At 40.1% G+C, this 14,635-nt stretch overlaps 1 protein-coding gene across 1 annotated transcript in view; it reads left to right on the top strand.

Moving 5' to 3' along the window:
* The window catches only part of GPC1 (glypican 1), a 288,288-nt gene that overhangs the window by 262,663 nt on the left and 10,990 nt on the right, over positions 1–14,635 (top strand). The window contains exons 4-5 of the mRNA XM_042460161.1: positions 9,473–9,638; positions 11,986–12,116. Coding sequence (XP_042316095.1) covers positions 9,473–9,638; positions 11,986–12,116 — 297 coding nt within the window. The remainder of the gene's footprint in view (positions 1–9,472; positions 9,639–11,985; positions 12,117–14,635) is intronic.

The raw sequence follows: 14,635 nt of genomic DNA, 5'->3' as shown, positions 1-14,635 counted from the left end.
TTTTGCTTATGAATTTAACCAGGAAACTAGCACTAAGTTAAACAAGTACCAGTTCTAGTTGCCTGGCCATTCTTCATGGTTGTCTGTTTACATGTTAAATTTGAAAAGGAAGAAACATTTTTTTAAAAAAGACATTCTCATTGAGCATATGTTGACTCTGGCTGCCTCTGAGCTGCTGAAATAATGCATAATTTGATACCACTTTAATTGTCATGGTTCAGTGCTATGGAATTCTGGGATTTGTAGCCTTGTGAGATAGGCGGTTTACAGACCGCTGGATACGGTGCCCTGTCACGTGCTAGGGGTTGGCCGAGGCCACAGCGTCCATGCCGGCCTCACCCCTAGCACGTGATGGGGGCGTAATCATGGTGGTGCACTGTGATTATGTCACATGTGCACCGCCTCCAAATGGAGAGGCGGACATGTGATGCCCTTGCGCTGCTGCAGGGTGCTTGTGGCGCCCTTTCAGTGGCGCTGGAAGGAGCTCCAAAATGCCACTTGTGTCACTTTAAACGGCCGCGCCAATGACACAAGGAGAAAGGGGCCAAATGGCCCCTTTCTCTTGTTCCCCGCCACTGTAAGGGTGTCCTTGGGGCTTGAAGCCCCAAGGACACCCCTTTCCAGGCCGCAGGGAAGCGGCCTTTTGCCAGTTCCCTGCGGCCTGGAAAAGCGGCGGATCAAGGCCTCAGGGCTGCCACTGTGGCAGCTGAGGCCCTATCCATCGGGGAGAGGGGCGGGTACAGGCTGCCCCAAAGGGGTGGTCTGTAAACCGCCATAGTTAGCTTTCTCTGTCAGAGAGCTCTGGTGCCACAAACCTGGGATTCCATAGCATTGAGCCATGGTAGTTAATGTGTTTCAAGGTGAATGGAGGGTGATCCCAAAATATTGAAACATACATGCTAAAAACATAACATATCACTTTTACCTTGAACTATTTACCTGAGTTATTTATTTATTCCCAAGAGACTCTGTTCATATTTCTTCTGAACAAAAATAATCTATATAAAAAATTAGGCATGTCTGAACAAGTCTTTAGATTTTACACGTCCTTCATGTGACCCTTGGAAAAAACCTCTTTCATTTCCCTTTAACTTAAGGGTACATACAATTCTGAAATGTCTGGCAAAGTGCACCACCACACCTGCTCAATGCAAATATGTAGGAACACATCATAATAATGTGTAAATTTACAGCGCTTTATAAATAAAGGTTAATAATAATAATAATAATAATAATAATAATAATAATAATAATAATGAGGGTTAGCCAGCCACCATGCTGTATCCTTTCATGCGGCAGCTAAGGGAAACCATTGGGAACACACTCAAAAGGAGCTGGTTTACCATAAAGACTGTATTTTTATTTTTTCTTTAATGAGTAGTAAAGCTTTATTAGAAGAGACTTCACAGTCCTGAAGCTCTAACCTGGTCTGAACTGATCTTAATGAAATTCTTGTGTTAATAAAAATGGCATTGACAGGAATACAGCCAGGTATTTCAGCAGATGGCGTCTGGGATTGATGGGGCTTGGCGAGATCAATCATTGTTGTGTACTACGTTCATGCTGCAACAGATTATTTAAAAAGGAACAAATTATGCCAGCTCTCCTACTCAGTTTGCCAGCCACTCAGATGTAGTAGACCTCAATCTGATTACTGATCATTGCACATCATAGCATGAGAAAGTTCTCTCTATTTCCACTCCTATAACTTTTCAACAGTTTGGAATTACCAAAAAAAAATTGATTTGGCAGGGGAAAGGGTTTCATTAAAAAGCTACGCACATGTCCATTTATGTTTCTACAGTTCCAAGTGGGAGAAAGTTATGTAAATCAAAGCAGCACTGTATCCAAATGCCACAAACATGAACACTAGTGCAGATCATGAGAACAATCCAACCAAACCTTTAGTACTTGTAAGTTTCATTAATTCCAATAAGGAAGACTTGTGCATGTGATAACTGTTCCCATCACAAGCAATGGGACATGTTTGTTTGGTATTGACCCCATATTGCAATTGTCAAATTCATGTGTTACATTTTCCCACAATACTACGTACTTGAAGAAAGGTGGGACTGCTGCCATATTTAGGAAATGTCTTATTAAAAATGAAACCGAGAAATCAGTGAAGAGGCAGTCATCCTTAAAGGTTTTTTAAAAAAATAAAAGATCCTTTTTTATATGTTCAAGCTACTCCTGCAAAATGTGTATACAGTGGGGAACAGAGCTTGCAGATAGGATCCTGTTTGCCCATTGAATTCCATCCCACACCTAAGTCAAAACTAAAATTCATCAGAGGATGGCAAAGGCAAATGCCTTCTGTACAAAACAGGTGATGCCTTATACTGAAGAAGACTCTAGGTGAAGAACAGGTTGATGTGTGGATTAACTCCTTGAATAATGAAACCTAACTGGCTGGCAGTTGTGAGAGGTGTGATTGAAGTAGATCAGAATTTATACCCTGAAACCAGAAAACCAGATATTTTTTGTGCTTTGCTCTTGCTTTGACTAGAACTTAATATTACACCTATCAGAAGTTATGAAATTACTCTTTCACTGGGGTTCCATTATGCCAGAACTGACACAATACTGGTCTGTTTACACTCTCCACTGTCCTGAATCTGAAAGGAGTCTGATATGAGGTAGCAGCAATCATCCAAAACGCATAGATACATTTACAGGTCTTGATGTGCGAAGCCTCGGGAATACTAGAGAAATAAAGCTTCACATATGCAGTAACTTGTCATACTATAATAAACTACTTTCAGGTTCAAGGTGACCTAACATAACCTATGAACAAAGAAGTATGGTAATAGAAAATTCAAGGGACCATGTTTCATGGGTGCTATTTTCAGTTTCCTCCAAGAACTTCAACTAGTCCATGATACCTGGATGATTTGTTTGTGCTGAGGAGTCTAATCCAGCAACTGAACAAATCTTTTTCATGTAAGAGCTTGAAAATATATCCCTAAAGCTTTGTTGCTAACTCAGAATGCCTGAATATTTCTGTGGAATGCTCTGAATTGTATAGTTTGTTCTAGGCTTTGATGCCCTTTCCCTTCTACTTCTTTTATAGTTTATTCTCTGTTCACTGCTGCTTGATTGGAAAACTGATCTTACGTGGAACAAATCCAGCACTGACATATCTTATATCTCTTGACAGCTCTGCAATAAATTTGAGGATGATTCTGCATGATATAGACACACAGGGATCCATGAATTTTTTTAAAAATTGGATTTTTGAAGTATGATTACAAGAAATGAAACAGAATGAGAGGGGGGAAATGAAAGAAAAAGAGGGTGGTGAAATACATAAAATATGAACAAGAGCTAGGCATGTGCAGACATACAATCTGATCATATTTTGAAAAATGTCTTCTCTTCTTTTAAGATCATGTCCATAAAATCCACATTCATATGTAGCTAAAGTTGTAAGGTCTTCTGCCTAGAGGTTCATAAACTTACATTTACATAGAATTGGGATTCAGACTGTTTGTATAGCTGCATACTGAGGTAATTCTGTGTTCTGTCAGACCTAGTAGGAGGGGGTCTTCAGCCTGCTCTGAGTGGGGTTGCACTCTCCCTAAGAATATGATTTCAGACTGTGATGGTATTCGAGAACAGCTCAGCTTTGGTGAGCCAAGTGGAAAGTATATCATGAAACATCATTCATGAGTTGTGCTTAGTCTGCAAGCTGCAACTCCTCTGGATCAAAAACACTGGGGCCACAATAGCCAGAGCTATCCAAGCTCTGATGGAAGATTTCTTAGAAACTTCCATTGGTGCAAAATAGAATGACTAACATGATGACCAGATAAATGAAACTGATTTCTGCACCCTGGTCTATTGTCAACCACAACTCAAAGAGCTGATTCTTTACCTTTAAAGTCCCTAATTGGCATGGGATGAGGAACTGCCTTCCCCCACATAAACCTACTTGGGTGTTAAGATCATCCTCAAATAGGATCTTTTTTGCTTCCCTTCAAAAGTGAGTGCGGGTGCAGTGTTGGCTTGTGGCTCCCCTACAACTGAAACTGTTGATCTACTGCATGATTTAGCCTCAACATTAAAGGTGTGTCCAAATGCTGTGCCTACTTTGGGTCATCTTGTGCCTTGGCATCTTGTACAGGTCCTTTAAAATTCAGATGAAGTCCATAGAGGATTCACTGGCCCACTGACATGGAAGCCACTATCCCCCACTTGGTAAATGGTGATCCAAAATAAGCCCTTCCCAGTTGTGGCTTTCGGGACTACAGAGTGCTTTCCTCAGGGAGACCTGCCTGACATCATCCTTGATTTCTTTTTAATCTCAGGTGAATTATGTTTCTTTTACAGGGCTTTTTAGATCTTTAAAGTTTTTAGATTTTTTTTTAGCCTGTTCAGGGGCCAATATGCTGTCACTGCTCCATTGATTTTGATTGTACCATTTTTATTAACTTTGTATACCTGTTAGCCTCTTGAAGAATCATTTGGCGGAAGAACAAAGATATAAATGTCCCAAATAACAAACAAATAATTCATCAAGATCAGTTCCACACTAGAGCATGGGCTGCTAGTATTATTAACTGCTTGGTGAAACCCATTATTAGAATGAAAGCTTCAAAATATTACCATGCTGAAAAATTCAGGGAGCTGTAGTCCAAAAAGGTAACTTTTCCAAGCTCTGAAACACACTCACTTACAATTTCCACAGGAAATACAGGTTTAAATCCATTAAAAAGAAAATCTTTAACCTTTGAAGCACCTCCAAGGCTAACTTATTTTTTAAGAGTATGAGCTTTTGTCAAATTGTAGCCAGGCTTCAATGGACTTCTTAGGACAAACATAGACAAGTATCTGACACAGTGGACTGTGGTTTACAGAAGCCCATATTCTTTAAAAAATGAAATGTTAGACTTTAAGGTACTCTAAAGACCAAGACTTTTCTTTTCTTTTTAAAAATATTTTCATAGGAAATACTCTCAGGACTGAATCTGTGACTGGGAAATGGTAATGTGGCAATTTTGAGAAACCTAGCACATCAGAACTATAAATACAGACTGAAGAGACACAAAAGAAATAATGACAAGAATTCTGTAATACAGACTAAAATGAGGCAAGTGGATTCTTGCTACCAGTTGTACCGTATATACAGAATGATTTTTACTGTTCAAATACAGTGCTTTCTTAGGGGTGAATGTTTCTCATCTTCCTGTGGTCACGTTCTTTCCCCCCAAACTCTAGACATTAGTTTCCAATCTGCCTTTGCTCCTAATAGCTTATAAGATGAGGTGAGGTGAATGCAAAATTACTCATCCTTCTTTTAACAACAGTAACTGTTTTGGGTTTAAGCCTCATGTTCCACCCCTTGTCCACCTGACTGAGAAGTGAGTAGTCTCTAGCACAGATAATGTTGTTTTGATCCTTTCATAAAAGGGATATATATTAGCAATAGCAAGCACATTTCTATACTGCTTATTAGTGAACTAGCACTCCTTAAGCAGTTTACAATGTGTAAGCCAATTGCCCCCAACAAGCTGGGTACTCATTTTACCAACCTCTGAAAGGATTGGAGGGTGAGTGGACCTTGGAGCCCTGCCGGGGATCAAACTCATAACCTTGTGGCTGCAGTACTGGCATTTAACCACTGTGCCATCAGGGCTCCAAGGTCCACTATTCTGTTGTAGACGATTGAATTTGGTGTTGAACTGTTATGAGTTAACTGTTTTTTCCTATAAAATCATCAGTGTGCCTGCCACAGTACAACAGTACTTTGTACAGAATCCCTGTCCCATAGACTGTTCAATTTACAGTTCTACAAAGGGGAAACAATGTGAGGAAGGGATGTAAAAGGGAGACAGGACTAAACAAGGATAAAATGTGTGTGTGTGTTTTCAGCCATGAGTACTTAGGCTGCATCCACACTGCAGAAATAACGCAGTTTGACACCATCTTAACTGTGGGATATATAGCCTTCTCTGTCAGAGAGCTATGGTGCCACAACACAAATCCCAGAATTCCATATGATGATGCCTTAGCAGTTGAGGCAGTGACAGACTGCATTATTTCTGCAGTGTGGATGCAGCCTTAGTCACAGGCAGAGTTCCAGTAGAATGACATGAGAACAATAGCAATAGCATTTACATTTCTATACCGCTTAATAGTGAACTCAGCACTCTCTAAGAGGTTTACAGTCTGTAAGCCAATTGCCCCCAGCAAGCTGGGTCCTCATTTTACTGATCTACGAAAGGATGTTAGGCTGAGTCACCCCTAGAGCCCTGGAATTGAACTCACAATGTTGTGGCTACAGTACTGGCATTTAACCACTGCACCACCAGGGCTCCTATAACATGAGGAGTTGTGCTAAAGACCTCGAGTTTTCAGAAGGAATTTGAATGATTAAGTAAATTTATTTATTTATTTATTTCAAAGATTTATATCCCGTCTTTCTCCCACAATGGGTTGTATTTATATGTTATCACCCACACCTTCACTGGCAGGATGGGTTAAAAGCCCATATGAGTTGCAGGTGAAATGGATATTTTCTCCACCAGAGCATGCTGGGTGTGGTCTTTGTCCTTGAAGAAAGGTTCGCAGAGAAGGGAGTTTCTAGGGTTTTGCAAACTATTTTTTCAGCAGAACAGCCTTCCTCTTTCATGTTTTAGCCCTTCTAAAGCATTAATATTCTGATATGTCACCCTTACTTCACATCATAATGAGGCTTAATCAGCCTTGGGAGTTAAATGACTATCTTGCATGTTAAACAACACTTTCAATAGGCTTTGCTGTTTTAGTATAATAATAAAGTGGGTGCAGCTTTGTCTGTACATGTGTGTGTTGTTTCTGTTTGATTAATTTGATTTTGTTCTTGAAACATGCACCTTTTGATTGCCTTGCTATTTCCAACAGAACTAAAGCACCACCCAGTGATAACCAAAGAGGACTGTAAGGGTTTAGATAAAATGAAGTATAAGGGAATAGAGTCTTATGCCACAGAACCTCTATGCACTCTTGTATATGTATGTCCCACTATTTTATTGAAAAGTTCATGAAAAAGCATGAAGGCTAAAAACTTTTGCTAACATTTGCTTTATTGCTTGCACTACAGTTCCCAGAATTCCCCAGCCAATATAGCCACTGGACATAATGGCTGGGGGATTCTGCTGGGTAGGATCCAAAAAAAAGTAACTTTTCCAAACTATATTTCCAGTACTTGGTCTTCTTCACTGTGCAGATTATGGGCATGGAGGTCTCATATAACTGTTGTAAGTTCTATTTTCCATGCAGTTATCCAATCACTTTTGAAAACCATGGCCTGTTACAGACTGCCAAAATAAAGCTGCTTCAGGTCTCTTTGGATGTATGCTATTTAAATGATGCATGGGTCCTAAGAGTCCGGAGGTCGTGCCAAAGCCACACTCCATTCCTAAGCACTGGAGGGCAGCTTTGGTGCAGCTTCTGGATTCTTAGGACCCATGCATCATTTAAACAGCATACCTCCAAAGAGACCCGAAGCAGCTTTATTTTGGCAGTCTGTAACAGGCCCATCTAAGATAATGCCTCTCAGCACATCCTGCAGCAGTCAATTGTATAAATAAAGTATTAGGTGAAGAAGCACTTTATTTTATCTTTCTTGAGATCTCTTGCCAATCATTCCCATTAAACAATCCCTAATTATAATGTAGATAAAAAGTAACATCTTTCTGTCCATTTTCTATGTACAATTCTATAACCCCACCCATCTCAAAAAAACTTAATTGTCTTTCTTTGTAGGGGAGAATCCTTCCGTTTTTTTCTGTAGGAGAAAAACTTCAGTGGGTCCCTTGATTATTTGTACTGACCTGTGTCTTCAGTTCTTCCTACCCTATTGCTGAGATGAAGTGACTTATATGGGGGAAAATACTGCTACAGTATTTCATGTGTTATTGTGTCATTAATTGTATAAGGACATTACATTATTAGCAGTTTTGTTTCCAGTCCCTTTTCTAATAATCCCTAGCATGGAATTCACATTCCTGCCCACACCATGCTCACAGTTCATTGGAACCAGAGATGGGAAAGGTTACCTTTGGGGGCCAAGATCTTGTTCACCATCTGTATAGCATAACTATCCATGTATGCAGTTGCTCTAGACTGCAGTGTTGTGCATGCAGTCATAAAATGGAAACCTCAAGCCAGTGATCCCTGTTGTCCAACCACTTACAGCTTATATTTAGAAACATTAAGGATCACATGTACATGCAGCTGGAGAAAAAGCAACTACTTGCACAACCTACTACAAGCAGTGAAACGTCTTGTCCAAATGGGGTTTGAGATGACAAGTATAATGGCACAATGGGCCTCCAGCATCCCTGAGCCAGGATGGCTAATGGCTCTGATTGGAATCCACTTGTGTTCTCAAGAACTTCTTTAATAATGAATACAATGATGGAATGATTAAGTGTCTGTAGGAGATTTTAGTAAATTTACTCCAAAAAGCATTCTTAAAATTTCTAAGAAAAAAAAATTGAAATCAAATGTTCAGTAGTTATTTGATATGAGATTATCAACTTCACTGATGCTATTTATGATTGGATTTATTGTTTCATATTTGGTTTGATATCTGAATGTTTGAAATGTGGCTTACAATATTTTTGGTATATTATAGAGATGATTGGATTTTGTTTATTCAAAGCTGAGATCCTACAAGAGGTAAAGGAGAGTAAATTTCCACCGAGGCAGAAGTATGACAAATCTCCCCTCTCACCACTCCCAAAACTCGCCTCTGTCTTGCTGCCCTTTCCCATTCCACAGCCATTTAGGGGTTGGTGGAGGGCAAAGGCAGTGGAAGACAATCTGACAATGCCCCTTTAGCTGAATCCAATCTAGGGACATTGCCAAATGTTCTGCCAACTCTCCTCGTCTGATCTCTATCAGCCATTAAATGGCTGTGTTGGGAGGGGGAGCAAGACACAGTTGATCTTTGAGTGGGATGCTGAATTCCTCTCCCTGCAGTGACCAAAAGCAGACATACACCATTATGGTAGCATATGTCAACAATAGGATGCCAGCCCATATTTGTTAGTTAATACCTTTTGGCACGTGATAATTCATATTATTGTTCAAATAGTCAAGAAACATTTCTGGAGTGCCCAAACAGTTCTTAAATACACATATTTCAATGCAGTTTTTAAGTTTTCAAGATCTGTTTTCAGGCAAAATTCATTCTTCAGAATTTAAAAAGTAGTATTGACTTTTTGGATTGTCTCAGATCTAAAAGTGGACTTAAATTTGAAATAAATGTGTGTTGCCCCTGGAGTTCCTACAGTGAATAAATAATTTCTTTCTCTGCTTAACAAATTAAATAATTGTTGTAAAACAGTCCACTTTGTACCCCTGAGTGCTCTAGCCATTCTCCAAGGTCTTTTCTCATTTATTCTGTTTTCTGTTGTGAAATATATTTTTTTTGTTAAGAAAAAAACATTACTTTGCTTAAGAAATAACTTTTTTTTAAAAGGTCCCACTGAGCCAGTATTGCAGCCGGGCCATCATGAAGTTGATGTATTGTGCCCATTGCCGTGGCATGTCAAATGTAAAGCCATGTAACAACTACTGCCGTAATGTCTTGAAGGGCTGTGTTGCCAATCAAGCAGACCTCGACCCTGAATGGAAGAACCTGATAGGTAAGAAGGCAAGCAACTGCTTGCAATACTTTCCACCGCTCTGGTTTTTCATGTAGTTCATGTTCCTCCTTTTAATAAAGAAACCAGTTGAGAGACCAGCCAGAGCACCTGATCAATGTATTCAAAATATCTATGTGCTAAATTCTAAACACTGACTGGAATCATATTAGTGAATTATGATGGCATGGCAGTCTTGCAGCATCACAACTCACATTTTTTATCATTGAGGAGCTTAGAATTCCTTACTAACTGCACAGTGACCAAAATCCCTTCCCAATCCCACTTTTTAAGGTTGCAGGCCCTCACCCACCCCACACACAGCCTTTTCCATGCTATTACAGATTAAGGGCTCTGTGGAAACAGTCCAGCTATGTTCCTAGATATCAGTAGGTTGCAAGGCCATCATCTGCAGAGAAATTCCAAGAATCCACAGAGGTTCTTGTGGATATATGTTGCAGCACATCCAGCTACAAGAAAATTCCTGGATGTGTCCCTGGTAATCCTCCTGCTCTCCAACAACATGGCCATGGCCATGCTGAGGAGAAGCTGCACTGCTAAAAGGTGGAGCTGAGCACAATGAGAGACAGCAGTGGAGACATAGTTAGACATACATCTAGACATGTACTGTATTTAGATATACAGCTAGACATGCATCTCCCTATGCAAGACTCAAGCCGCTGTCAATATGATTGTCTTTCAATCACTACTGCGTCCTACAGAGCAAGGGTGGAGATCATGTAGCCTTCTAAGTGTTTTTGGACTACAGCTCCCATCAGTCTTATCAAACAAAGCCAGTGGGATGAGGAAAGATGGCAACTGCAGTCCCACAGTTTCTGCCAGGGTGCCGTGGTGGGCAGTATGCCACACATTGATGAGGCAGTGAATCCTTCAGATTTAAATCTCAAGTTTTAAAAGAACTATGTAAATTGCTGAATTCTGTTCCCAAAATAGATTCAACACTTTGGATAGCTTCTTTAAAGATCAGACTAAAACCAAAGGAGATTCACTGATCCACTGACATGGGAGCCGCCAGCCATCACAGGAGGCCCAGATGTTTCCCATACCTGCTGTGGAAATAGGAGGGCTAAATGCAGACCTGCACCACAGTTTCCAATATTCTTGGAAGAGATGGTTTTCAGCATTAAGGTTTTTGGGAACAGCCTGATTTAACACTGAGCGCTGTGCTGTGAAGGCCATGTAGCCCTCAGTAACCCTGCTCTTGCCTCTGTTTTGAGAGAAAAGGCTAAAGAGCTTGGAACCTGTGGCTTTGTGGTGATGGTGAGAGAAGTTTGGATGCCCTTTAGTTGAAAGTTGAGCCATTGAAAACCCACTTTTGGTTTGATTAATTAGTTAATTTTCTAGTGAAAACTCTGACTTAAATTAATCAGAGTTCAAGAGCAGTGCCTCCCTTTTTTATCTCAAGAACACTGAATAGCTGCATTTTTACAGAAGACCTTGAAGCACTAGCATTGGACAACAAAGTGAACTAAACAATGGCTGGGATTATCAATGAAAGAAAAGCTTTGCAATATATCCTTGTAATTACCTTGTCATCCCTGGAGCAGTAGGTGTGATTTTAAAGACTTGACAGATGAAATCACTATCCCCTCACCTTTCAGATTTGGGCTATTTTTCTAAAGCAAGTTGCAGTTGCTCAGTTTTTGTGGAGAAACATTTTGAAAAGGAAATGGTGCAGGCAACCCCAACCCTGCTGGCACAGAAAGATCGCTTAAGCAGCACCACTGTGTTTGTTATACTCTTGGGGAGTATTATTTTCAATATAGTATCATAGTGGCATGAAGTCTGACTTGTAGATTGTTAGACCTCTGGGGCTAACATCTCTGTCAGCTTAAATTTGTTCAAGAGATCCAGTATGTAAAGATAATTGCATTAGACTATACATGCAATGTATGTGAGTTAGGAATTCTCTGAGAGACAGTCTTAGATCATGGGTATCATTGGTACATCCATGAAGAAGAGTGGATTACATTTTACAAAGTGTTCCCCTGTAATTGCATGGGCTAAGTTCTAATTAATGATCTGTAGTCATTCAAACAAAGTTTTCAAAGGGTAGAATGTATTTATAATAAATTATTTAATATGTTTGTTCTACTATAAATCAAATGGTGTTTATATTTAGATTAGTAAGTATTACTATAACCTCTCCTGGAAAGGAATTGGGTGTTGGGCTTCATCTTGTGCCTGAATGTAAATGAGTACATGAAATGTCCTATTTAGGTATCATATTGTTCTGGTATTGTTCTATAACAATATTCAATCAAATATTTGATTAATTATTTCCATGATATATTGTTAAACAGTTCCTATCTATTATCTGCCCTGTTAGATGCACTGCTCATGGTAGCTGACCGTTTTGATGGACCATCCAATGTAGACATAGTCATTGGTACAATTCATACCCGGATTGCAGAAGCCATTTCTAACATGCAAGAAAACAGAGAATCAATAAAAACCAAGGTAAGAGTCAGATTGTGGCATGCCTATCTTAATTTGTTTTAATTTCTTTTTAATTTGCCATTGTGCCCAGGCTGTCTCTCATCCAGGCACACCCCAGACCCAAACCTGCTGAATTTCAGCATGGCTGTTGTATCATATGCCTTTAGTCATACTGTATGCTTGGGCTGGGGATCATGCCACCCTCCAGGCTGCTGGATATACTGGATAGCGCTTCTAAGAGTTATAATTCAATAACATATGGAAAGCTGCAGGATTCCTACCTTTCTACAAGAGTTGTTGGTGCATGTCATTTTTATCTCTGCCATCTATTGCAAAGCTACAGTGATGGGGTTCCAGTAACTTCTGTTGATACCCATTGGTTGTCCAATTCTTGAGTACAGGACAAGTGGCGTTAGCATTTTTCAGTGGTTGAAAAGCAGCTCCATCATCTTTTATTTGTACATCTTTTTCCAGTACCAGGCTCCCTTCTAATGTTGGAACTGTGACAACTTCTAAGAATTCCACATGTTTCCCTCCCTTCATTTCTGAAGATTTTCACAGTGGCAGTTCTGAGCAGAATGTGACACTTTAGCACTGCACAGAGGGGGTTTACTCCAGCATGATTCCTAAAACTGTGCAGCTCCTTGTACAACTGAGGCTGATGGTAACAACAGAATAATTTGTGTTCCGAAGCCCAGCTGTTTTTCCTGTCACTCCTACTGTAACTAACAGATGCTGATGGAGAGTGAATCAGGAATTGACTGGCAAGTAGATAAGTTATTGATAGGCTAGGAGGGAGAGAGAAGTGGAAGAGAGAGAGAGAACACAACAGTAATCCACAAAATACAGTGTTAATACAAAGTAGAAACAGAGCCATCAATTGAGAGAGAGAGTGCAAGGGAGTGAATTATTCCCTACCTCCCAGAAGATATTTTTCATTGTTCTTGCATGTTCTTTATACTCTTGGAAGAACTGCATTGTAATAACCACTATAATAAACTATAAACAAGTGTGCTACAGTGAAAAAGCTGAAACCATGCTTCTTCAAAAAAGCAAGTACCAGAATATTTTATGTAGCGAGATCTTGTAGCATCTTTGAAACTAACTGAAAGTAAGAAGTTGGAAGCATGAGCTTTTGTAGACTTCAGTCTACTTCTTCAGATGCATTTAGTGGAGTGGAAGTGAGGCACAGACATATATGCCATTGGTATGTGAGGATCTCAATTCAAATTACAAATCCATTGTGTATGGATGAATTGATATCCTTATATACCAGTGGCATATATATGTTTGTGCCTCGCTTCCACTCCACTAAATGCATCTGAGGAAGTAGACTGAAATCTACGAAAGCTCCTACTGCCAACTTCTTTTTTTCAGTTAGTCACAAAGGTGCTATAAGATCTCTCTACATACTGATTCCACAGACTAACATGCCTATATCTCAGGATATTTTGTGTATAATTTTTAAAAAGAAGTGGCTAACAAGGCAGTGGTCCCTCTCTGTTGCTGTGCAAATGGCTGATAAGGACCAAGGTGCACAATGTCTTCACTGTCTATGAGGGCAAGATAAATCTGTTCCAGGGTGGACTTGCTAAATGGCTGTCAATTGCAATGAGCAGTTGAGGGCAGTCACATCCAGGATGTTGAGGCTGCATGCAAGCATCCAAACTGGTTGAACATTAGATTCTAAGCACAACCAACAAGACATCTGAGAAGTTCTGTAAAGTGTTTAAAGCAACTCTTCTCAATCTTTTCTGCTGTAGCAGAACCCTTGAAATAATGTTCTGGTTTCAAGGAATCCCTGCATAAAAATTGTTGGCTGGAATCCTTACCACAGTTACAAATGTATAACCTGCAGTTACACACTTGTAACTGTTACTTATTCATGCTCCTTACATAGCCCCTAGTTTATCCCCCAGCTCCACTTACTAAGGAGCAGCCACTTCAATTGACAAGGATCCATTGGGCTGTCTCTTGGGAAGCAGTTAGGTGTCATTCCCACCACCCTTGCGCAAGTGATTGTTTCCACCTGTCATAATGGAGATTGCTCAGTATGTAAAGAGATCTTGTAGCACCTTTGAGACTAACTGGGGGGAAAACGTTGGCAGCATGAGCTTTCGTAGACTTCAGTCTACTTCCTCAGATGCATTTAGTGGTGTGGAAGTAAGGCACAGACATATATATGCCACTGGTTTGTGAGGATATCAATTCATCCATACACAATGGATTTGTAATTTGAACTGAGATCCTCACAGTGGCATACATATATCTGTGCCTCGCTTCCACTCCACGAAATGCATCTGAAGAAGGGGTACAAATGGCAGGCAGCAATTTTCTGAGCAACAAGGGAACATACCTGTATCAGTTGCAGCAGCTACTGCCTGGTGAGTGAGGATTGGGGAGTTGCACTGGAAAACAGTGTGTAGTGCCATCACTTTGGTACATATGTTTACATAAAGACCATACAAGATTCCAACCACTGTATCTACAAAAAGGGGTTGTTGTTATTTTTTTCCCAATCATGATCCCTTGTGGAACCC

The sequence above is a fragment of the Sceloporus undulatus genome, chromosome 3 (genome assembly GCF_019175285.1).
Source record: "Sceloporus undulatus isolate JIND9_A2432 ecotype Alabama chromosome 3, SceUnd_v1.1, whole genome shotgun sequence".
NCBI lineage: Eukaryota > Metazoa > Chordata > Lepidosauria > Squamata > Phrynosomatidae > Sceloporus > Sceloporus undulatus.
The sequence above is the reverse complement of the archived record's forward strand: the minus strand, read 5'-3'. Positions and strand labels throughout refer to the sequence as shown.